This window comes from Salmo salar, chromosome 07 (assembly GCF_965601325.2).
Source record: "Salmo salar chromosome 07, fSalSal1, whole genome shotgun sequence".
Taxonomy (NCBI): domain Eukaryota; kingdom Metazoa; phylum Chordata; class Actinopteri; order Salmoniformes; family Salmonidae; genus Salmo; species Salmo salar.
Genome location: NC_138297.1, coordinates 76,752,463 through 76,778,716, shown reverse-complemented (window position 1 = coordinate 76,778,716; position 26,254 = coordinate 76,752,463). Strand labels below are relative to the sequence as shown.

Here is a 26,254-nt window from a genome sequence, read left to right as displayed (position 1 = left end):
ATAAGGCTGATGGAACACTCTACCCTCTCCACTTCACCTCCTCCCTCCCCCCTCTCCACTTCACCTCCTCCTCCCTCCCCTCCACACTCCCCCCTCTCCACTTCACTTCCTCCCTCCCCCCTCTCCACTTCACCTCCTCCTCCCTCCCCTCCACACTCTACCCTCTCCACTTCACCTCCTCCCTCCACCCTCTCCAATTCACCTACTACTAAATGTTCCAACATGCAATTTGTGGGAAAACACTGTTCTAAAATGCACACCGTAGATGTGAATGGTTTCATGGCCAGAGGTGGAAATATCCATTAGACTGTAGACTGCAGCTGGCCCGTTCGTGGAAATATCCATTAGACTGTAGACTGCAGCTGGCCCGTTCATGGAAATATCCATTAGACTGTAGACTGCAGCTGGCCCGTTCGTGGAAATATCCATTAGACTGTAGACTGCAGCTGGCCCGTTCATGGAAATATCCATTAGACTGTAGACTGCAGCTGGCCCGTTCGTGGAAATATCCATTAGACTGTAGACTGCAGCTGGCCCGTTCATGGTAATATCCATTAGACTGTAGACTGCAGCTGGCCCGTTCGTGGTAATATCCATTAGACTGTAGACTGCAGCTGGCCCGTTCATGGTAATATCCATTAGACTGTAGACTGCAGCTGGCCCGTTGGTGGAAATATCCATTAGACTGTAGACTGCAGCTGGCCCGTTCGTGGTAATATCCATTAGACTGTAGACTGCAGCTGGCCCGTTCGTGGTAATATCCATTAGACTGTAGACTGCAGCTGGCCCGTTCATGGTAATATCCATTAGACTGTAGACTGCAGCTGGCCCGTTCATGGAAATATCCATTAGACTGTAGACTGCAGCTGGCCCGTTCGTGGTAATATCCATTAGACTGTAGACTGCAGCTGGCCCGTTGGTGGAAATATCCATTAGACTGTAGACTGCAGCTGGCCCGTTCGTGGTAATATCCATTACACTGTAGACTGCAGCTGGCCCGTTCGTGGTAAGCGCAGCAGGAAGAAACCACATTACAGATGGAAATATCCATTAGAAATGTAGAAAGAGGGGAGATCTAAAGATGCAACAACTATCATGGGTTGTTAGGGGAGATCTAAAGATACAACAACTATCATGGGTTGTCAGGGGAGATCTAAAGATGCAACAACTATCATGGGTTGTTAGGGGAGATCTAAAGATGCAACTACTATCATGGGTTGTTAAGGGGGGGTCTAAAGATGCAACTACTATCATGGGTTGTTAGGGGAGATCTAAAGATGCAACAACTATCATGGGTTGTTAGGGGGGGTCTAAAGATGCAACTACTATCATGGGTTGTTAGGGGAGATCTAAAGATGCAACAACTATCATGGGTTGTTAGGGGAGATCTAAAGATGCAACAACTATCATGGGTTGTTAGGGGAGATCTAAAGATGCAACAACTATCATGGGTTGCTGTTATGACCAGGATAATCAACAACTATCATGGGTTGTTAGGGGAGATCTAAAGATGCAACAACTATCATGGGTTGTTAGGGGAGATCTAAAGATGCAAAATGAAATAAAATGTCCAGGTTTCAAACAATTAAGGAGCAGGAAAAATCTAGCGACGCTAACGACAGGCCTAACCGTCTTCTGGTAGATGGAAAGGCTTCCCTCAAAACCTTCTCTCGTAAAATGTTAACTACAAAGTAGCCTCTGTCTACCTGGCAGAATGATATCAGGATTATTCACATCAACCCAGTGGCTATTGGTTTATCAAACTCCATCTCATGAGCTACAGAAACACAGCTAACCGAACCTAGCCCTGCCCTCGCCCACCTGGACCAGAGGAAGGCATTTGTGAGGAGCTACAGAAACACAGCTAACCGAACCCAGCCCTGCCCTCGCCCACCTGGACCAGAGGAAGGCATTTGTGATGAGCTACAGAAACACAGCTAACCGAACCTAGCCCTGCCCTCGCCCACCTGGACCAGAGGAAGGCATTTGTGAGGAGCTACAGAAACACAGCTAACCGAACCTAGCCCTGCCCTCGCCCACCTGGACCAGAGGAAGGCATTTGTGAGGAGCTACAGAAACACAGCTAACCGAACCTAGCCCTGCCCTCGCCCACCTGGACCAGAGGAAGGCATTTGTGAGGAGCTACAGAAACACAGCTAACCGAACCTAGCCCTGCCCTCGCCCACCTGGACCAGAGGAAGGCATTTGTGAGGAGCTACAGAAACACAGCTAACCGAACCTAGCCCTGCCCTCGCCCACCTGGACCAGAGGAAGGCATTTGTGAGGAGCTACAGAAACACAGCTAACCGAACCTAGCCCTGCCCTCGCCCACCTGGACCAGAGGAAGGCATTTGTGAGGAGCTACAGAAACACAGCTAACCGAACCTAGCCCTGCCCTCGCCCACCTGGACCAGAGGAAGGCATTTGTGAGGATGCTGTTCATTGACTACAGCTCAGCCTTCATTACCATAGTGTGTGTGTTGGCCTGCAAAACCGTCTAGCTGTCGTTCGTTTCCTTGTTTTTTTCGTTAAGTGTTCAATAAAAGTAAAAAATGAGCACTCAACCCGCTGCGCCTTGGTCCATTCACTACGACGGCCGTTACAAAACTGGGTCCTGGACTTCCTGACGGAACGCCCCCCAGGTGGTGAAGGTAGGCAACATGACCTCCTCTACACTCCTCAGTCCCCCTCCTGTACTCCCTGTATATCCACGACTGACTGGCCTCACACAGTTCACAGCTCCATCATCGAGTATCCCTGTACGACATGACATTAGTAGGTAGACCTGATTACCAACGACGGCGAGACGGCCTACAGAGAGGAGGATAGGCACTCCGACGGCGTGGCGACAAGGTAAAACAACCTCTCCCTCAACAACGTCAGAAAAACAAAAAAGGAGCTTACTGATTGTGGACTTCAGGAGGAACCAGGGAACGCCCCCATCCTCATTAACCGGGGCCGTCGTGGAGATGGTCAGAAACGTCTCAGAGGAGCTGTGGACTTCAGGAGGAACCAGGGAACGCCCCCATCCTCATTAACCGGGGCCGCCGTGGAGATGGTCAGAAACGTCTCAGAGGAGCTGTGGACTTCAGGAGGAACCAGGGAACGCCCCCATCCTCATTAACCGGGGACGCCGTGGAGATGGTCAGAAACGTCTCAGAGGAGCTGTGGACTTCAGGAGGAACCAGGGAACGCCCCCATCCTCATTAACCGGGGCCGCCGTGGAGATGGTCAGAAACGTCTCAGAGGAGCTGTGGACTTCAGGAGGAACCAGGGAACGCCCCCATCCTCATTAACCGGGGACGCCGTGGAGATGGTCAGAAACGTCTCAGAGGAGCTGTGGACTTCAGGAGGAACCAGGGAACGCCCCCATCCTCATTAACCGGGGGACGCCGTGGAGATGGTCAGAAACGTCTCAGAGGAGCTGTGGACTTCAGGAGGAACCAGGGAACGCCCCCATCCTCATTAACCGGGGGACGCCGTGGAGATGGTCAGAAACGTCTCAGAGGAGCTGTGGACTTCAGGAGGAACCAGGGAACGCCCCCATCCTCATTAACCGGGGGACGCCGTGGAGATGGTCAGAAACGTCTCAGAGGAGCTGTGGACTTCAGGAGGAACCAGGGAACGCCCCCATCCTCATTAACCGGGGGACGCCGTGGAGATGGTCAGAAACGTCTCAGAGGAGCTGTGGACTTCAGGAGGAACCAGGGAACGCCCCCATCCTCATTAACCGGGGGACGCCGTGGAGATGGTCAGAAACGTCTCAGAGGAGCTGTGGACTTCAGGAGGAACCAGGGAACGCCCCCATCCTCATTAACCGGGGGACGCCGTGGAGATGGTCAGAAACGTCTCAGAGGAGGACTTCAGGAGGAACCAGGGAACGCCCCCATCCTCATTAACCGGGGGACGCCGTGGAGATGGTCAGAAACGTCTCAGAGGAGCTGTGGACTTCAGGAGGAACCAGGGAACGCCCCCATCCTCATTAACCGGGGGACGCCGTGGAGATGGTCAGAAACGTCTCAGAGGAGCTGTGGACTTCAGGAGGAACCAGGGAACGCCCCCATCCTCATTAACCGGGGGACGCCGTGGAGATGGTCAGAAACGTCTCAGAGGAGCTGTGGACTTCAGGAGGAACCAGGGAACGCCCCCATCCTCATTAACCGGGGGACGCCGTGGAGATGGTCAGAAACGTCTCAGAGGAGCTGTGGACTTCAGGAGGAACCAGGGAACGCCCCCATCCTCATTAACCGGGGGACGCCGTGGAGATGGTCAGAAACGTCTCAGAGGAGCTGTGGACTTCAGGAGGAACCAGGGAACGCCCCCATCCTCATTAACCGGGGGACGCCGTGGAGATGGTCAGAAACGTCTCAGAGGAGCTGTGGACTTCAGGAGGAACCAGGGAACGCCCCCATCCTCATTAACCGGGGGACGCCGTGGAGATGGTCAGAAACGTCTCAGAGGAGCTGTGGACTTCAGGAGGAACCAGGGAACGCCCCCATCCTCATTAACCGGGGTGGAGATGGTCAGAAACGTCTCAGAGGAGCTGTGGACTTCAGGAGGAACCAGGGAACGCCCCCATCCTCATTAACCGGGGCCGCCGTGGAGATGGTCAGAAACGTCTCAGAGGAGCTGTGGACTTCAGGAGGAACCAGGGAACGCCCCCATCCTCATTAACCGGGGACGCCGTGGAGATGGTCAGAAACGTCTCAGAGGAGCTGTGGACTTCAGGAGGAACCAGGGAACGCCCCCATCCTCATTAACCGGGGACGCCGTGGAGATGGTCAGAAACGTCTCAGAGGAGCTGTGGACTTCAGGAGGAACCAGGGAACGCCCCCATCCTCATTAACCGGGGACGCCGTGGAGATGGTCAGAAACGTCTCAGAGGAGCTGTGGACTTCAGGAGGAACCAGGGAACGCCCCCATCCTCATTAACCGGGGACGCCGTGGAGATGGTCAGAAACGTCTCAGAGGAGCTGTGGACTTCAGGAGGAACCAGGGAACGCCCCCATCCTCATTAACCGGGGCCGCCGTGGAGAGGGAGGCAGAAGAAATTGGTCCTGTTCCCCAAAGGCCCTCACAGTGTTCTACAGGAGCACCATCGAGAGCATCACTGTCAGGCTGGATCACAGCCTGGTACGGCAAATTCCACCGCCGCGGACCGCAAGGCACTACAGAGGGTGGTACGATCTGCCGAATGTACCATTGGGTGCTCACTGCTTGTCTTCCAGGACACCATTGGGGTGCTCATTGCTTGTCTTCCAGGACACCACTGGGTGCTCACTGCCTGCTCTACAGGACACCCGAGCCACGGCCTGTTCTCCCCATCAGGATGCTGAATAGCCCCCACTGTCCCCTGGTTTGGCCTGACTGTGAAAGACCAATACGACCTGTACAGCTTGGTTTGGCCTGACTGTGAAAGACCAATACGGCCTGTACAGCTTGGTTTGGCCTGACTGTGAAAGACCAATACGACCTGTACAGCTTGGTTTGGCCTGACTGTGAAAGACCAATACGACCTGTACAGCTTGGTTTGGCCTGACTGTGAAAGACCAATACGACCTGTACAGCTTGGTTTGGCATGACTGTGAAAGACCAATACGACCTCTACAGCTTGGTTTGACCTGACTGTGAAAGACCAATACGGCCTGTACAGCTTGGTTTGGCCTGACTGTGAAAGACCAATATGACGTGTACAGCTTGGTTTGGCCTGACTGTGAAAGACCAATATGACGTGTACAGCTTGGTTTGACCTGACTGTGAAAGACCAATACGACCTGTACAGCTTGGTTTGGCCTGACTGTGAAAGACCAATATGACGTGTACAGCTTGGTTTGACCTGACTGTGAAAGACCAATACGACCTGTACAGCTTGGTTTGGCCTGACTGTGAAAGACCAATACGACCTGTACAGCTTGGTTTGGCCTGACTGTGAAAGACCAATATGACCTGTACAGCTTGGTTTGGACTGACTGTGAAAGACCAATACGACCTGTACAGCTTGGTTTGGCCTGACTGTGAAAGACCAATATGAACAGTACAGCTTGGTTTGACCTGACTGTGAAAGACCAATATGAACAGTACAGCTTGGTTTGGCCTGACTGTGAAAGACCAATACAGCTTGGTTTGGCCTGACTGTGAAAGACCAATACGACCTGTGCAGCTTGGTTTGGCCTGACTGTGAAAGACCAATACAGCTTGGTTTGGCCTGACTGTGAAAGACCAATACGACCTGTACAGCTTGGTTTGGCCTGACTGTGAAAGACCAATACGACCTGTACAGCTTGGTTTGGCCTGACTGTGAAAGACCAATACGGCCTGTACAGCTTGGTTTGGCCTGACTGTGAAAGACCAATACGACCTGTACAGCTTGGTTTGGCATGACTGTGAAAGACCAATACGACCTGTACAGCTTGGTTTGACCTGACTGTGAAAGACCAATACGGCCTGTACAGCTTGGTTTGGCCTGACTGTGAAAGACCAATATGACGTGTACAGCTTGGTTTGGCCTGACTGTGAAAGACCAATATGACGTGTACAGCTTGGTTTGATCTGACTGTGAAAGACCAATACGACCTGTACAGCTTGGTTTGGCCTGACTGTGAAAGACCAATATGACGTGTACAGCTTGGTTTGACCTGACTGTGAAAGACCAATACGACCTGTACAGCTTGGTTTGGCCTGACTGTGAAAGACCAATACGACCTGTACAGCTTGGTTTGGCCTGACTGTGAAAGACCAATATGACCTGTACAGCTTGGTTTGGCCTGACTGTGAAAGACCAATACGACCTGTACAGCTTGGTTTGGCCTGACTGTGAAAGACCAATATGAACAGTACAGCTTGGTTTGACCTGACTGTGAAAGACCAATATGAACAGTACAGCTTGGTTTGGCCTGACTGTGAAAGACCAATACAGCTTGGTTTGGCCTGACTGTGAAAGACCAATACGACCTGTGCAGCTTGGTTTGGCCTGACTGTGAAAGACCAATACAGCTTGGTTTGGCCTGACTGTGAAAGACCAATACGACCTGTACAGCTTGGTTTGGCCTGACTGTGAAAGACCAATACGGCCTGTACAGCTTGGTTTGGCCTGACTGTGAAAGACCAGTACAGCTTGGTTTGGCCTGACTGTGAAAGACCAATACGACCTGTACAGCTTGGTTTGGCCTGACTGTGAAAGACCAATACGACCTGTACAGCTTGGTTTGGCCTGACTGTGAAAGACCAATACGACCTGTACAGCTTGGTTTGGCCTGACTGTGAAAGACCAATATGAACAGTACAGCTTGGTTTGACCTGACTGTGAAAGACCAATATGAACAGTACAGCTTGGTTTGGCCTGACTGTGAAAGACCAATATGAACAGTACAGCTTGGTTTGGCCTGACTGTGAAAGACCAATACAGCTTGGTTTGGCCTGACTGTGAAAGACCAATTCGACCTGTACAGCTTGGTTTGGCCTGACTGTGAAAGACCAATACGGCCTGTACAGCTTGGTTTGGCCTGACTGTGAAAGACCAATACGACCTGTACAGCTTGGTTTGGCCTGACTGTGAAAGACCAATATGAACTGTACAGCTTGGTTTGGCCTGTCTGTGAAAGACCAATACGACCAGTACAGCTTGGTTTGGACTGACTGTGAAAGACCAATACGACCTGTACAGCTTGGTTTGGCCTGACTGTGAAAGACCAATATGACCTGTACAGCTTGGTTTGGCCTGACTGTGAAAGACCAATACGACCTGTACAGCTTGGTTTGGCCTGACTGTGAAGGACCAATACAGCTTGGTTTGACCTGACTGTGAAAGACCAATACAGCTTGGTTTGGCCTGACTGTGAAAGACCAATATGACCAGTACAGCTTGGTTTGGCCTGACTGTGAAGGACCAATACAGCTTGGTTTGACCTGACTGTGAAAGACCAATACGACCTGTACAGCTTGGTTTGGCCTGACTGTGAAAGACCAATACGACCAGTACAGCTTGGTTTGACCTGACTGTGAAAGACCAATACGACCTGTACAGCTTGGTTTGGCCTGACTGTGAAAGACCAATACAACCTGTACAGCTTGGTTTGGACTGACTGTGAAAGACCAATACAGCTTGGTTTGGCCTGACTGTGAAAGACCAATACGACCTGTACAGCTTGGTTTGGCCTGACTGTGAAAGACCAATACAACCTGCACAGCTTGGTCTGGCCTGACTGTGAAAGACCAATACGACCTGTACAGCTTGGTTTGGCCTGACTGTGAAAGACCAATATGAACTGTACAGCTTGGTTTGGCCTGTCTGTGAAAGACCAATACGACCAGTACAGCTTGGTTTGGACTGACTGTGAAAGACCAATACGACCTGTACAGCTTGGTTTGGCCTGACTGTGAAAGACCAATATGACCTGTACAGCTTGGTTTGGCCTGACTGTGAAAGACCAATACGACCTGTACAGCTTGGTTTGGCCTGACTGTGAAGGACCAATACAGCTTGGTTTGACCTGACTGTGAAAGACCAATACAGCTTGGTTTGGCCTGACTGTGAAAGACCAATATGACCAGTACAGCTTGGTTTGGCCTGACTGTGAAGGACCAATACAGCTTGGTTTGACCTGACTGTGAAAGACCAATACGACCTGTACAGCTTGGTTTGGCCTGACTGTGAAAGACCAATATGACCTGTACAGCTTGGTTTGGCCTGACTGTGAAAGACCAATACGACCTGTACAGCTTGGTTTGGCCTGACTGTGAAAGACCAATATGACCTGTACAGCTTGGTTTGGCCTGACTGTGAAAGACCAATACGGCCTGTACAGCTTGGTTTGGCCTGACTGTGAAAGACCAGTACAGCTTGGTTTGGCCTGACTGTGAAAGACCAATACGACCTGTACAGCTTGGTTTGGCCTGACTGTGAAAGACCAATACGACCTGTACAGCTTGGTTTGGCCTGACTGTGAAAGACCAATACGACCTGTACAGCTTGGTTTGGCCTGACTGTGAAAGACCAATATGAACAGTACAGCTTGGTTTGACCTGACTGTGAAAGACCAATATGACCAGTACAGCTTGGTTTGGCCTGACTGTGAAAGACCAATACAGCTTGGTTTGGCCTGACTGTGAAAGACCAATACGACCTGTACAGCTTGGTTTGGCCTGACTGTGAAAGACCAATACGGCCTGTACAGCCTGGTTTGGCCTGACTGTGAAAGACCAATACGACCTGTACAGCTTGGTTTGGCCTGACTGTGAAAGACCAATATAACCAGTACAGCTTGGTTTGGCCTGACTGTGAAAGACCAATACGACCTGTACAGCTTGGTTTGGCCTGACTGTGAAAGACCAATACGACCAGTACAGCTTGGTTTGGCCTGTCTGTGAAAGACCAATATGACCTGTACAGCTTGGTTTGGCCAGACTGTGAAAGACCAATATGACCTGTACAGCTTGGTTTGGCCTGACTGTGAAAGACCAATACAGCTTGGTTTGGCCTGACTGTGAAAGACCAATATGACCAGTACAGCTTGGTTTGGCCTGACTGTGAAAGACCAATATGACCAGCACAGCTTGGTTTGGCCTGACTGTGAAAGACCAATACAGCTTGGTTTGGCCTGACTGTGAAAGACCAATACGACCAGTACAGCTTGGTTTGACCTGACTGTGAAAGACCAATACGACCAGTACAGCTTGGTTTGGCCTGACTGTGAAAGACCTATACAGCTTGGTTTGGCCTGACTGTGAAAGACCAATACAGCTTGGTTTGGCCTGACTGTGAAAGACCAATACAGCTTGGTTTGGCCTGACTGTGAAAGACCAATACAGCTTGGTTTGGCCTGACTGTGAAAGACCAATACAGCTTGGTTTGGCCTGACTGTGAAAGACCAATACGGGATTTTAGATCATTCAGAGTATACGTCACTGTTTCTCATCTCATTTTTCACGCAGGTCGCCCTTTCTTTGCCCGGGTGAGCTGGTTGAAAATGTTTTCTCTTGCGAAATGTGACCCACTTTCTCCAGTCGCCACGACAACATACATGATGAAGGGAAGCATGTTTATCACAGCCAATATTATCTGATGCACCTTTTTTTACGAAAGAAAGAAAAAAAAACACATCTTTACACTCTACTTCCTGTATCTGAAATTAATTTGACCAAATGTCATTTATATGAAGTTTACAATTTTTTTTTTTGTTGGCATTACCATAACATGAAACAGGATATACACAAATATCATATTCCTCTCTTTACCCAGTAAACCTGAAGATTTACACAAAATAATGATTAATAATATTCAAACGTTTTGGTTATTATAAACATCTTATCGTTTCATATCTGGAAATAGTCTAGAGATCGAACTTTTGGTCGGTTCGATTTCGTCTGTACGTCAAGACCACACCCGGTCCATTCTGTGTTATCCTACAACCCCTCCCCTCCCCCCCAAAAAGACAACAATGACACCTGTATCTAGAATAACTCTGGTCCCAGAGTTTTCTCCTGCTACTTCCCCACCATCCTGTGCATGAAATAACGGACACATTTTTTAAATCAAAGACAATAATAGTTCGTTGAAGTGTAAGTGTATAAATCCACAGGTATTCCCATCAGGCATCCCCGGTAGTCCACGTCGACTGCTCCAGTCTCTGTCTGTCTAGTGTTGCTTCCCTTCTAAAGGGGACTGCTCCAGATAGTCCAGTCTCTGTCTGTCTAGTGTTGCTTCCCTTCTAAAGGGGACTGCTCCAGATGTTCCAGTCTCTGTCTGTCTAGTGTTGCTTCCCTTCTAAAGGGGACTGCTCCAGATGTTCCAGTCTCTGTCTGCCTAGTGTTGCTTCCCTTCTAAAGGGGACTGCTCCAGATAGTCCAGTCTCTGTCTGTCTAGTGTTGCTTCCCTTCTAAAGGGGACTGCTCCAGATGTTCCAGTCTCTGTCTGTCTAGTGTTGCTTCCCTTCTAAAGGGGACTGCTCCAGATGTTCCAGTCTCTGTCTGCCTAGTGTTGCTTCCCTTCTAAGGGGACTGCTCCAGATGTTCCAGTCTCTGTCTAGTGTTGCTTCCCTTCTAAGGGGACTGCTCCAGATGTTCCAGTCTCTGTCTAGTGTTGCTTCCCTTCTAAAGGGGACTGCTCCAGATGTTCCAGTCTCTGTCTAGTGTTGCTTCCCTTCTAAAGGGGACTGCTCCAGATGTTCCAGTCTCTGTCTAGTGTTGCTTCCCTTCTAAGGGGACTGCTCCAGAACCTCCTGTCGTCGTCTCAGGATCTCAGCGAACTGGGCGCGCTCCGTGGCGTCCTGGAAACAGAAACCGTGACAACGTAAAGGGGCGTGGTCACGAGGGAGGTGGGCGAGGCCTGGGGGGGGGGGGGTCAGTGGCTGCTGCACTCGTCCAATGACTCCACTCCTGAGTCACCTGCCGCGACCAACAGCTTCTCCTGACGCCTCCGCATGATCTCCTGCAGCTCTGACCCTGAACTCCTCTGGAGGGAGAGATAGGGAGGGAGGGGGACGGAGGGAGGGGGGGAGGGAGGGAGGGAGGGAGAGAGGGAGAGAGGGAGAGGGAGGGAGAGAGATAGAGAGGGGGACGGAGGGAGGGAGGGGGGGAGGGAAGGGGGGAGGGAGGGAGAGATGGAGAGAGGGAGAGGGAGGGAGAGAGATAGAGAGGGGGACGGAGGGAGGGAGGGAAGGGGGGAGGGAGGGAGAGATGGAGAGGGAGGGAGAGAGATAGAGAGGGGGACGGAGGGAGGGAGGGAGGGAGGGAGGGGGGGAGGGAAGGGGGGAGGGAGGGAAGGGGGGAGGGAGGGAGGGAGAGATGGAGAGGGGGACGGAGGGGGGGAGAGGGAGGGAGGAAGGGGAGGGAGGGAGGGGGGGAAGGAGGGAGGGAGGGGGGAGGAGAGATAGAGGGGGAGAGAGAGAGAAAGGGGGACGGAGGGAGGGAGGGAGGGAGGGAGGGGGGGAGGGAGAGATAGAGAGGGGGATGGAGGGAGGGAGGGAGAGATGGAGAGGGGGACGGAGGGGGGGAGATAAAGGGAGGGAGGAAGGGAAGGGAGGGGAGGGAGGGGGGGAGGGAGGGAGGGAGGGAGGGAGATAGAGAAAGGGAGAGATAGAAAGAGAAATCAGAGAAATGAGGTTAGAGCCAGTAAGAGATGTCTTCCACAAGAGGAACACTACGGAACTAAACAATACTACTCGCAGTAGGGCTGAATCACAGAGCTGAAAACACTAGTCAGGCCCCTGTAGAAACCATCCTAGTGTTTATAACTCTATGAATCCACTCAGCAGCTACAGAGAAACTGTTAGTAACATAATGTAGACTGGTGGGAGAATCCTGCGACCGGTCAGACAGTAGGGCCCTTTGCTAGCTCTGGTCTGAGCGAACTGTCGTCCAGATGACCTACAGACCTTTACACTGAGAACCAGCCGGACGACATCGTTCTCGGGACCAGCGATGGAATAAAACTTTTTGTTTACAGAGATGATCTACAAATACCTACATTTCCTTTAGGCAGATTCACTCAACCTGTTCTAAACTGACCTGTAGTTCCATTAGTAATATTACACTCAACCTGTTCTAAACTGACCTGTAGTTCCATTAGTAGTATTACACTCAACCTGTTATAAACTGACCTGTAGTTCCATTAGTAGTGTTATACATTACACTCAACCTGTTATAAACTGACCTGTAGTTCCATTAGTAGTATTACACTCAACCTGTTCTAAACTGACCTGTAGTTCCCTTAGTAGTATTATACATTACACTCAACCTGTTCTAAACTGACCTGTAGTTCCATTAGTAGTATTATACATTACACTCAACCTGTTCTAAACTGACCTGTAGTTCCATTAGTAGTATTACACTCAACCTGTTATAAACTGACCTGTAGTTCCATTAGTAGTTTATACATTACACTCAACCTGTTATAAACTGACCTGTAGTTCCATTAGTAGTATTACACTCAACCTGTTCTAAACTGACCTGTAGTTCCCTTAGTAGTATTACACTCAACCTGTTATAAACTGACCTGTAGTTCCATTAGTAGTATTATACATTACACTCAACCTGTTCTAAACTGACCTGTAGTTCCATTAGTAGTATTATACATTACACTCAACCTGTTATAAACTGACCTGTAGTTCCCTTAGTAGTATTACACTCAACCTGTTATAAACTGACCTGTAGTTCCCTTAGTAGTATTATACATTACACTCAACCTGTTATAAACTGACCTGTAGTTCCATTAGTAGTATTAACATTACACTCAACCTGTTCTAAACTGACCTGTAGTTCCCTTAGTAGTATTATACATTACACTCAACCTGTTCTAAACTGACCTGTAGTTCCATTAGTAGTATTATACATTACACTCAACCTGTTATAAACTGACCTGTAGTTCCCTTAGTAGTATTGTAGTTCCATTAGTAGTATTACACTCAACCTGTTCTAAACTGACCTGTAGTTCCCTTAGTAATATTACACTCAACCTGTTATAAACTGACCTGTAGTTCCATTAGTAGTATTATACATTACACTCAACCTGTTATAAACTGACCTGTAGTTCCATTAGTAGTATTACACTCAACCTGTTATAAACTGACCTGTAGTTCCATTAGTAATATTACACTCAACCTGTTCTAAACTGACCTGTAGTTCCATTAGTAGTATTACACTCAACCTGTTCTAAACTGACCTGTAGTTCCCTTAGTAGTATTATACATTACACTCAACCTGTTCTAAACTGACCTGTAGTTCCCTTAGTAGTATTATACATTACACTCAACCTGTTCTAAACTGACCTGTAGTTCCATTAGTAGTATTAAACATTACACTCAACCTGTTATAAACTGACCTGTAGTTCCATTAGTAGTATTACACTCAACCTGTTCTAAACTGACCTGTAGTTCCCTTAGTAGTATTATACATTACACTCAACCTGTTCTAAACTGACCTGTAGTTCCCTTAGTAGTATTATACATTACACTCAACCTGTTCTAAACTGACCTGTAGTTCCCTTAGTAGTATTACACTCAACCTGTTATAAACTGACCTGTAGTTCCATTAGTAGTATTATACATTACACTCAACCTGTTCTAAACTGACCTGTAGTTCCCTTAGTAGTATTACACTCAACCTGTTATAAACTGACCTGTAGTTCCCTTAGTAGTATTACACTCAACCTGTTATAAACTGACCTGTAGTTCCCTTAGTAGTATTACACTCAACCTGTTATAAACTGACCTGTAGTTCCCTTAGTAGTATTACACTCAACCTGTTATAAACTGACCTGTAGTTCCCTTAGTAGTATTACACTCAACCTGTTATAAACTGACCTGTAGTTCCATTAGTAGTATTATACATTACACTCAACCTGTTATAAACTGACCTGTAGTTCCATTAGTAGTATTACACTCAACCTGTTATAAACTGACCTGTAGTTCCCTTAGTAGTATTAAACATTACACTCAACCTGTTATAAACTGACCTGTAGTTCCATTAGTAGTATTACACTCAACCTGTTCTAAACTGACCTGTAGTTCCCTTAGTAGTATTACACTCAACCTGTTATAAACTGACCTGTAGTTCCCTTAGTAGTATTATACGATGTGAGCAGCTCAACCTGTTCTAAACTGACCTGTAGTTCCATTAGTAGTATTAAACATTACACTCAACCTGTTCTGAGAGAAGAGCTGACGCTGTAGTTCCATTAGTAGTAGTAAACATTACACTCAACCTGTTCTAAACTGACCTGTAGTTCCATTAGTAGTAACAGACCTGAAATATACTGTAGTTCTGTAAGTTGATATTCCGGTTCAGGGTTAAAGTTCCCCCCTTGGCCTTGGGAACGGTTCAGTCTAGTAGTTGTATGGTCATGGAGAATGATGTTAACTGTTAGAGGGGAGCGGTTCAGTCTCGTTGTGATATGATATGATTCTCCATGGCAGTGCAGGCTGAGATACATGGTGAGAGGTGAGGGATGGCAACGTTTACAGACAGGAGGAGACCAGGCGGTGGGGGTCCTAAAGCCATGGCGGTTATCTAGGGAGGAGACCAGGCGGTGGGGGTCTTAAAGCCATGGCGGTTATCTAGGAAGGAGACCAGGCGGTGGGGGTCTTAAAGCCATGGCGGTTATCTAGGGAGGAGACCAGGCGGTGGGGGTCTTAAAGCCATGGCGGTTATCTAGGAAGGAGACCAGGCGGTGGGGGTCTTAAAGCCATGGCGGTTATCTAGGGAGGAGACCAGGCGGTGGGGGTCTTAAAGCCATGGCGGTTATCTAAGGAGGAGACCAGGCGGTGGGGGTCTTAAAGCCATGGCGGTTATCTAGGAAGGAGACCAGGCGGTGGGGGTCTTAAAGCCATGGCGGTTATCTAGGAAGGAGACCAGGCGGTGGGGGTCTTAAAGCCATGGTGGTTATCTAGGAAGGAGACCAGGCGGTGGGGGTCTTAAAGCCATGGTGGTTATCTAGGAAGGAGACCAGGCGGTGGGGGTCTTAAAGCCATGGTGGTTATCTAGGGAGGAGACCAGGCGGTGGGGGTCTTAAAGCCATGGCGGTTATCTAGGAAGGAGACCAGGCGGTGGGGGTCTTAAAGCCATGGCGGTTATCTAGGAAGGAGACCAGGCGGTGGGGGTCTTAAAGCCATGGCGGTTATCTAGGAAGGAGACCAGGCGGTGGGGGTCTTAAAGCCATGGTGGTTATCTAGGAAGGAGACCAGGCGGTGGGGGTCTTAAAGCCATGGTGGTTATCTAGGAAGGGGAATTCTAAAAGATAGACATCTAGGTTTTTTAGCATCCATCTGTTGGCCAGCTTCACAACATTTAGAAAAAACGGCCTGTTGTCATACTTATTTAAGTATGAGAAAATGTTGATCCAAACTTAAAGACTGTTTTTCAATGTGAGCAGTTGTTATCTTGACCTGCACACTGGATTGTCTAAGTGGTGGATTGGATTTAGAACACAGACCAGTGAGGTGTGTTAGCCTGGTGAGACAGGTGTGTTAGCCTAGTGAGACAGGTGTGCAGAAGTCCACAGACCGGTGAGGTGTGTTAGCCTGGTGAGACAGGTGTTTTAGCCTAGTGAGACAGGTGTGTTAGCCTGGTGAGACAGGTGTGTTAGCCTGGTGAGACAGGTGTGTTAGCCTGGTGAGACAGGTGTGTTCGCCTGGTGAGACAGGTGTGTTAGCCTAGTGAGACAGGTGTGTTAGCCTAGTGAGACAGGTGTGTTAGCCTGGTGAGACAGGTGTGTTAGCCTGGTGAGACAGGTGTGTTAGCCTGGTGAGACAGGTGTGTTAGCCTGGTGAGACAGGTGTGTTAGCCTGGTGAGACAGGTGTGTTAGCCTGGTGAGACAGGTGTGTAGAAGTCCACAGACCGGTGAGGTGTGTTAGCCTGGTGAGACAGGTGTGTTAGCCTGGTGAGACAGGTGTGTTAGCCTGGTGAGACAGGTGTGTTAGCCTGGTGAGACAGGTGTGTTAGCCTGGTGAGACAGGTGTGTTAGCCTGGTGAGACAGGTGTGTTAGCCTGGTGAGACAGGTGTGTTAGCCTGGTGAGACAGGTGTGTTAGCCTGGTGAGACAGGTGTGTTAGCCTGGTGAGACAGGTGTGTTAGCCTAGTGAGGCAGGTGTGTTAGCCTGGTGAGACAGGTGTGTTAGCCTGGTGAGACAGGTGTGTTAGCCTGGTGAGACAGGTGTGTTAGCCTAGTGAGACAGGTGTGGAGAAGTCCACAGACCGGTGAGGTGTGTTAGCCTGGTGAGACAGGTGTGTTAGGCTGGTGAGACAGGTGTGTTAGGCCTGGTGAGACAGGTGTGTTAGCGCTGGTGAGACAGGTGTGTTAGCCTAGTGAGACAGGTGTGGAGAAGTCCACAGACCGGTGAGGTGTGTTAGCCTGGTGAGACAGGTGTGTTAGCCTGGTGAGACAGGTGTGTTAGCGCTGGTGAGACAGGTGTGTTAGGCCTGGTGAGACAGGTGTGTTAGCCTAGTGAGACAGGTGTGTTAGCCTAGTGAGACAGGTGTGGTAGCCTGGTGAGACAGGTGTGTTAGCCTAGTGAGACAGGTGTGTTAGCCTGGTGAGACAGGTGTGTTAGCCTGGTGAGACAGGTGTGTTAGCCTGGTGAGACAGGTGTGTTAGCCTAGTGAGACAGGTGTGTTAGCCTGATGAGACAGGTGTGGAGAAGTCCACAGACAGGTGAGGTGTGTTAGCCTGGTGAGACAGGTGTGCAGAAGTCCTGAACAGAAGAGAGCCGTGACTACAATGAACGCTGGCCAACAGAGTAGAGCCTAGAACAACCCATATAGTGGAACAATACCTGAGTGAGAGTTTAGAGTCTGAAGACTGCAGTGGTCAGAAGAAGACCTGCAGGAGCACAGAGACCAGACAGAAACCACACCTTGCCAGAGCTTTAAAGAGCATGTAGACTGCAAGTACCCCTGCAAACACCTGTATGTACCTGCAAACACCTGTATGTAGCTGTAAACACCTGTATGTAGCTGTAAACACCTGTATGTACCTGCAAAGACCTGTATGTACCTGCAAAGACCTGTATGTACCTGTAAACACCTGTATGTACCTGAAAATACCTGTATGTAGCTGTAAACACTTGTATGTACCTGCAAAGACCTGTATGTACCTGCAAAGACCTGTATGTACCTGTAAACACCTGTATGTACCTGAAAATACCTGTATGTAGCTGTAAACACCTGTATGTACCTGAAAATACCTGTATGTACCTGCAAAGACCTGTATGTACCTGCAAAGACCTGTATGTACCTGTAAACATCTGTATGTACCTGTAAACACCTGTATGTAGCTGTAAACAGCTGTATGTACCTGCAAACACCTGTATGTACCTGCAAACACCTGTATGTACCTGTAAACACCTGTATGTACCTGCAAACACCTTTATATACCTATGTACACTGTACATACAGGTGTTTGCAGGTACATACAGGTGTTTGCAGGTACATACAGGTGTTTACAGGTACATACAGGTGTTTACAGGTACATACAGGTGTTTACAGGTACATACAGGTGTTTACAGGTACATACAGGTGTTTGCAGGTACATACAGGTGTTTACAGGTACATACAGGTGTTTGCAGGTTCTGTGATTACATCAAACACACTCAGAAGAAGAGATTGAGGAAAGCAGACACCCAGCCAGTAGAATCCTCTGAACTACACTAGCCACAATGCAACACTGGGTACAAACATTTAGCCCAAGTGGACTTTTCAACACAGTCTGGACTTTGGATAGCTGAACACTTTAGCGATTGGCTGCCTTCCGTTCAGGTTTAACCCTGCACTCTGCCTTGAGGCAGCTAGCTACTGTATCCTTATCCCTGGTCTAACAGCGTTAATCAGCTAGCTTGCAGGGTTAGCCAGGCTCAGCGTTAATCAGCTAGCTTGCAGGGTTAGCCAGGCTCAGTGTTAATCAGCTAGCTACTGTATCCTTATCCCTGGTCTAACAGCGTTAATCAGCTAGCTACTGTATCCTTATCCCTGGTCTAACAGCGTTAATCAGCTAGCTACTGTATCCTTATCCCTGGTCTAACAGCGTTAATCAGCTAGCTTGCAGGGTTAGCCAGGCTCAGTGTTAATCAGCTAGCTTGCAGGGTTAGCCAGGCTCAGCGTTAATCAGCTAGCTTGCAGGGTTAGCCGGGCTTAGCGTTAATCAGCTAGCTTGCAGGGTTAGCCGGGCTCAGCGTTAATCAGCTAGCTTGCAGGGTTAGCCAGCCGGGCTCAGTGTTAATCAGCTAGCTTGCAGGGTTAGCCAGTTTCAGCGTTAATCAGCTAGCTTGCAGGGTTAGCCAGGCTCAGCGTTAATCAGCTAGCTTGCAGGGTTAGCCAGGCTCAGCGTTAATCAGCTAGCTTGCAGGGTTAGCCAGTTTCAGCGTTAATCAGCTAGCTTGCAGGGTTAGCCGGGCTCAGCGTTAATCAGCTAGCTTGCAGGGTTAGCCGGGCTCAGTGTTAATCAGCTAGCTTGCAGGGTTAGCCGGGCTCAGTGTTAATCAGCTGGCTTGCAGGGTTAGCCGGGCTCAGCGTTAATCAGCTAGCTTGCAGGGTTAGCCAGGCTCAGTGTTAATCAGCTAGCTTGCAGGGTTAGCCGGGCTCAGCGTTAATCAGCTAGCTTGCAGGGTTAGCCAGGCTCAGTGTTAATCAGCTAGCTTGCAGGGTTAGCCGGGCTCAGCGTTAATCAGCTAGCTTGCAGGGTTAGCCGGGCTCAGTGTTAATCAGCTAGCTTGCAGGGTTAGCCGGGCTCAGCGTTAATCAGGTTTAGTAAGAGGAGAAGCACAACCCACCTCCAGAGCGGCCTTCTGGACATTCACCTGACTGAAGACCCTGGCCCCGTCGTCCGGACACACGGTCTTCAGCTCCTCTTTATTCAGAGAGAACAGCTGCGCTCCGGTTAATACTCCCAGACTGGTAATGGTACTGTAGAGACGGGTAGTAGCACAGCAGTACGGCGTCGTCGTCATCACCACCGTAGAAATAGACATCGGCCAACACCAGAATTGAGCTCATTCATTTAAATAAGTATAGAAAAGCATAGATCTATTAGAACTACTTCAGTACTATACTATAGGATGTATTCTCATATAGATATACAGATGATATATAGATATAGATCTATTAGAACTACTTCTAATATGTCCAGTGTGACTTACAACGAGCTGTAGCCAGGCCTTGACCTCGTCAGGAGAGGAGATATCAGTACTATACTATAGGATGTATTCTCATATAGATATACAGATGATATATAGATATAGATATATATATATATAGATAGAGAGAGAGATTATATTATATACATGTACACTACCGTTCAAAAGTTTGGGGTCACTTAGAAATGTCCTTGTTTTTGAAAGAAAAGCGAAATTTTTGTCCATTAAAATAACATCAAATTGATCAGAAATACAGTGTAGACATTGTTAATGTTGTAAATGACTATTGTAGCTGGAAACGGCTGATTTTTAATGGAAAATCTACATAGGCGTACAGAGGCCCATTATCAGCAACCATCACTCCTGTGCTCCAATGGCACGTTGTGTTAGCTAATCCACGTTTGGATTATGTTAGCACACTAATCCACGTTTTGCAATTATGTTAGCACAGCTGAAAACTGTTGTCCTGATTAAAGAAGCAATAAAACTGACCTTCTTTAGACTAGTTGAGTATCTGGAGCGTCAGCATTTGTGGGTTCGATTACAGGCTCAAAATGGCCAGAAATAAATAACTTTCTTCTGAAACTTGTCAGTCTATTCTTGGTCTGAGAAATGAAGGTTATTCCATGAGAGAAATTGCCAAGAAACTGAAGATCTCGTACAACGCTGTGTACTACTCCCTTCACAGAACAGCGCAAACTGGCTCTAACCAGAATAGAAAGAGGAGTGGGAGGCCCCGGTGCACAACTGAGCAAGAGGACAAGTACATTAGAGTGTCTAGTTTGAGAAACAGACACCTCACAAGTCCTCAACTGGCATCTTCATTAAATAGTACCCGCAAAACACCAGTCTCAACGTCAACAGTGAAGAGGCGACTCCGGGATGCTGGCCTTCTAGGCAGAGATGCAAAGAAAAAGCCATATCTCAGACTGGCCAATAAAAAGAAAATATTAAGATGGGCAAAAGAACACAGACACTGGACAGAAGAAGATCGGAAAAAAGTGTTATGGACAGACGAATCTAAGTTTGAGGTGTTCGGATCACAAAGAAGAACATTCGTGAGATGCAGAAAAAACGAAAAGATGCTGGAGGAGTGCTTGACACCATCTGTGAAGCATGGTGGAGGCGATGTGATGGTCTGGGGGTGCTTTGGTGGTGGTAAAGTGGGAGATTTGTACAGGGTCAAAGGGATCTTGAAGAAGGAAGGCTATCACTCCATTTTGCAACGCCATGCCATACCCTGTGGACGGTCCTTAATTGGAGCCAATTTCCTCCTACAACAGGACAATGACCCAAAGCACAGGTCCAAACTATGCAAGTGTCACGCCCTGACCTTAGAAAGCCTTTTTTATTCTCTATTTTGTTAGGTCAGGGTGTGACTTGGGTGGGCAAATCTATGTTTTGTATTTCTATGTTGGCCTGATATGGTTCCCAATCAGAGGCAGCTGTCTTTCGTTGTCTCTGATTGGGGATCATATTTAGGCAGCCTTTTCCCACTGGGGTTTTTTGTGGGATCTTGTTTTTTGTTAGTTACTGTGTAGCCTGCAGAACTTTACGTCCGTTCTTGTATTTTTTGTTGTTTTGACGGTGTTCATTTTTAAATAAAGGAAAAATGTTCGCCTACCACACTGCACCTTGGTCCAGTCCTTCAGACGAGCGTAACAGCATGAACTATTTAGGGAAGAAGCTGGTATTCTGGTCTATAATGGAGTGGCCAGCACAGTCACCGGATCTCAACCCTATTGAGCTGTTGTGGGAGCAGCTTGACCGTATGGTACGTAAGAAGAGCCCATCAAGCCAATCCAACTTGTGGGAGGTGCTTCAGGAAGCATTGGGGTGAAATCTCTTCAGATTACCTCAACAAACTGACGACTAGAATACCAAAGGTCTGCAAGGCTGTAATTGCTGCAAATGGAGGATTCTTTGACGAAAAGCAAAGTTTGAAGGACACAATTATTATTTTTATTTAAAAAAAAAAAATCATTATTTATAACCTTGTCAAAGTCTTGACTATGTTTCTTATTCATTTTGAAACTAATTTCATGTCTGTTTTTATGGAAATGTCAGGTTCTGACCATAGAAAGCTGTTATTTTCTATGGTAGAGTAGGTTTAGGGCGTGACAGGGGAGTTTCTAGTTTAGTTTTTTCTATGTTGTTACGTTCTAGTTTTTGTATTTCTATGTTTGGGGTTTTTTGTTTGGGGATGATCTCCAATTAGAGGCAGCTGGTCCTCGTTGTCTCTAATTGGAGATCATACTTAAGTAGGTGTTTTTTTCCCACCTGGGTTTATGGGAGATTTGTTTTTGAGTACCTGTATGTTAACTCTGCATCACGGTTATGCAGAGTTTTTTTTTTTCATTCAGTTTATTTATTTGTATTTCATAGTTTCCACAGTGAAAAATAAAAATTGCGGAACGACACACACACGCTGCACTTTGGTCCGCTTCTCCTAACGACAGCCGAGACAGGAAAACAAGGACATTTCTAAGTGAGCCCCAAACTTTTGAACGATGGTGGTGTATATTTAATCTAAAACAGCAAACAGAGTTGTTTGACCTTAACCCGTTCGGCAATTTCATTGGTCTAATGGAAAGCTTCATGCCGCCAAAAAACTGAGCACGTCACAGAAATGTTTTTTTTTTTTTTGGGAGAGATATATTAGCCGCGTCATTGTTTAAACCGCGAGGTTCGAAGCCTGGGGGGAAAAAAGTTGCGGTTTATAGTCCGGTATATTTATATTTACGGTTTATTAAACTACGTACACAGAGCTGAATCCCTTCAGCTGCAGCCAGGCCTTGACCTCGTCGGGGGAGGAGTCGTACGTGACGTTGACGGACGGGAGGGAGGCGCTGCGAGGAGGAACAGCAAACTTCTTGTTGGCGCTTCGACCCAACGTGAGGCGGTGCATCAACTCATCCTGAACCTCCTCCATGTTGGACTTCCTCCCTACAGGAAGTAACATAACACAGACGCAACGTTACCCCATACCACCTAACCCTGAACCATGACCCTAATCCAACATTACCCATACCACCTAACCCTGAACCCTGACCCTAATCCAACATTACCCATACCACCTAACCCTGAACCCTGACCCTAACCCTAATCCAACATTACCCATACCACCTAACCCTGAACCATGACCCTAATCCAACATTACCCATACCACCTAACCCTGAACCATGACCCTAATCCAACATTACCCATACCCCCTAACCCTGAACCATGACCCTAATCCAACATTACCCATACCACCTAACCCTGAACCATGACCCTAATCCAACATTACCCATACCACCTAACCCTGAACCCTGACCCTAATCCAACATTACCCATACCACCTAACCCTGAACCCTGACCCTAACCCAACATTACCCATACCACCTAACCCTGAACCCTGACCCTAATCCAACATTACCCATACCCCCTAACCCTGAACCCTGACCCTAACCCTAATCCAACATTACCCATACCACCTAACCCTGAACCCTGACCCTAACCCAACATTACCCATACCACCTAACCCTGAGCCCTGACCCTAATCCAACATTACCCATACCACCTAACCCTGAACCCTGACCCTAACCCAACATTACCCATACCACCTAACCCCAACCCAGAACCCTGACCCTAATCCAACATTACCCATACCACCTAACCCCAACACTGAACCCTGACCCTAATCCAACATTACCCATACCACCTAACCCTGAACCCTGACCCTAATCCAACATTACCCATACCACCTAACCCCAACCCTGACCTAACCAACATTACCCATACCACCTAACCCTGAACCCTGACCCTAATCCAACATTACCCATACCACCTAACCCCCCTGAACCCTGACCCTAATCCAACATTACCCACCACCTACACACCCTAACCCCCAACCCTGCCCCAACCCTGACCCTGACCCATCCAACATTACCCATACCACCTAACCCTGAACCCTGACCCTAATCCAACATTACCCATACCACCTAACCCTGAACCCTGACCCTAATCCAACATTACCCATACCACCTAACCCTGAACCCTAATCCAACATTACCCATACCACCTAACCCTGAACCTAATCCAACATTACCCATACCACCTAACCTCAACCCTGAACCCTGACCCTAATCCAACATTACCCATACCACCTAACCCTAACCCTGACCCTAATCCAACATTACCCATACCACCTAACCCTGAACCCTGACCCTAATCCAACATTACCCATACCACCTAACCCTGAACCCTGACCCTAATCCAACATTACCCATACCACCTAACCCCAACCCTGACCCTAATCCAACATTACCCATACCACCTAACCCCAACCCTGAACCCTGACCCTACCCTAATCCAACATTACCCATACCACCTAACCCTGACCCTAATCCAACATTACCCATACCACCTAACCCTGAACCCTGACCCTGACCCTAATCCAACATTACCCATACCACCTAACCCTAACCCTGAACCCTGACCCTAACCCAACATTACCCCATACCACCTAACACTGAACCCTGACCCTAATCCAACATTACCCATACCACCTAACCCTGAACCCTGACCCTAATCCAACATTACCCATACCACCTAACCCTGAACCCTGACCCTAATCCAACATTACCCATACCACCTAACCCTGAACCCTGACCCTAACCCAACATTACCCATACCACCTAACCCTGAACCCTGACCCTAATCCAACATTACCCATACCACCTAACCATAACCCTGAACCCTGACCCTAACCCAACATTACCCGTACCACCTAATCCTGAACCCTGAACCCTGACCCTAACCCTAACCCAGACTCCTGATATTAACCCTGCCCACCATCAGCCACCAGGAAGTAAACATTATAGCACAGACAGACACCTTGCCCTGAGACACAGTATGACGTCTAAAACCTTCTGTCAGGGAAACCAGACACCCAACAACAGCCATCAGATCACCAGGAGACAGTCCAGTACATAGACACCAGGAGACATTACAGTACATCAGATACCAGGAGACATTACAGTACATCAGATACCAGGAGACAGTCCAGTACATAGACACCCACCAGGAGACATTACAGTACATAGACACCCGCCAGGACACATTACAGTACATAGACACCAGGAGACAGTCCAGTACATAGACACCAGGAGACATTACAGTACATCAGATACCAGGAGACATTACAGTACATAGATACCAGGAGACAGTCCAGTACATAGATACCAGGAGACAGTCCAGTACATAGATACCAGGACACATTCCAGTACATAGACACCAGGAGACATTACAGTACATCAGATACCAGGAGACATTACAGTACATAGATACCAGGAGACAGTCCAGTACATAGATACCAGGAGACAGTCCAGTACATAGACACCCACCAGGAGACATTACAGTACATAGACACCCGCCAGGAGACATTACAGTACATAGACACCCACCAGGAGACATTACAGTACATAGACACCCGCCAGGAGACATTACAGTACATAGACACCCGCCAGGAGACATTACAGTACATAGACACCAGCCAGGAGACATTCCAGTACATAGACACCAGGAGACATTACAGTACATAGACACCAGGAGACATTACAGTACATAGACACCAGGAGACATTACAGTACATAGACACCCACCAGGAGACATTCCAGTACAGTACATAGATACCAGGATACATTACAGTACAGTGCATAGATACCAGGAGACATTACAGTACATAGACACCCACCAGGAGACATTACAGTACATAGACACCCACCAGGAGACATTACAGTACATAGATACCAGGAGACATTACAGTACATAGACACCCACCAGGAGACATTCCAGTACAGTACATAGATACCAGGATACATTACAGTACAGTGCATAGATACCAGGAGACATTACAGTACATAGACACCCACCAGGAGACATTACAGTACATAGACACCCACCAGGAGACATTACAGTACATAGACACCCACCAGGAGACATTACAGTACATAGACACCCACCAGGAGACATTACAGTACATAGACACCCACCAGGAGACATTACAGTACATAGACACCCACCAGGAGACATTACAGTACATAGACACCCACCAGGAGACATTACAGTACATAGACACCAGGAGACATTACAGTACATAGACACCAGGAGACATTACAGTACATAGACACCAGGAGACATTACAGTACATAGACACCAGGAGACATTACAGTACATAGACACCCACCAGGAGACATTACAGTACATAGACACCCACCAGGAGACATTACAGTACATAGACACCCACCAGGAGACATTACAGTACATAGACACCCACCAGGAGACATTACAGTACATAGATACCCACCAGGAGACATTACAGTACATAGACACCCACCAGGAGACATTACAGTACATAGACACCCACCAGGAGACATTACAGTACATAGACTACCCACCAGGAGACATTACAGTACATAGATACCAGGAGACATTACAGTACATAGACACCCACCAGGACACATTACAGTACATAAGACACCCAACAACAGACACCAGGAGACATTCCAGTACATAGACACCAGGAGACCAGTAGATATTACAGTACATAAGACACCCAACAACCTTTTTCCTAAAGTTACATGAAGACAGG

The 26,254-nt window shown here is 48.0% G+C and overlaps 1 protein-coding gene across 15 annotated transcripts in view; it reads right to left on the bottom strand.

Moving 5' to 3' along the window:
* Window positions 1-10,023: 10,023 nt before the first annotated feature.
* The window catches only part of eps8a (EGFR pathway substrate 8a, signaling adaptor), a 161,011-nt gene continuing 144,780 nt past the window's right edge, over window positions 10,024-26,254 (bottom strand). For 14 of the 15 annotated variants that reach the window (XM_082978114.1, XM_082978113.1, XM_082978115.1 and 11 more), the window contains 3 exons: window positions 22,383-22,566; window positions 19,258-19,390; window positions 10,024-11,449 (listed from right to left, as the gene is read on the bottom strand). In XM_082978114.1, the coding sequence (XP_082834240.1) occupies window positions 11,339-11,449; window positions 19,258-19,390; window positions 22,383-22,566 (428 nt within the window). In that variant the 3' untranslated portion in view covers window positions 10,024-11,338. The remainder of the gene's footprint in view (window positions 11,450-19,257; window positions 19,391-22,382; window positions 22,567-26,254) is intronic. The other variant, XM_082978110.1, reaches the window with a different exon arrangement.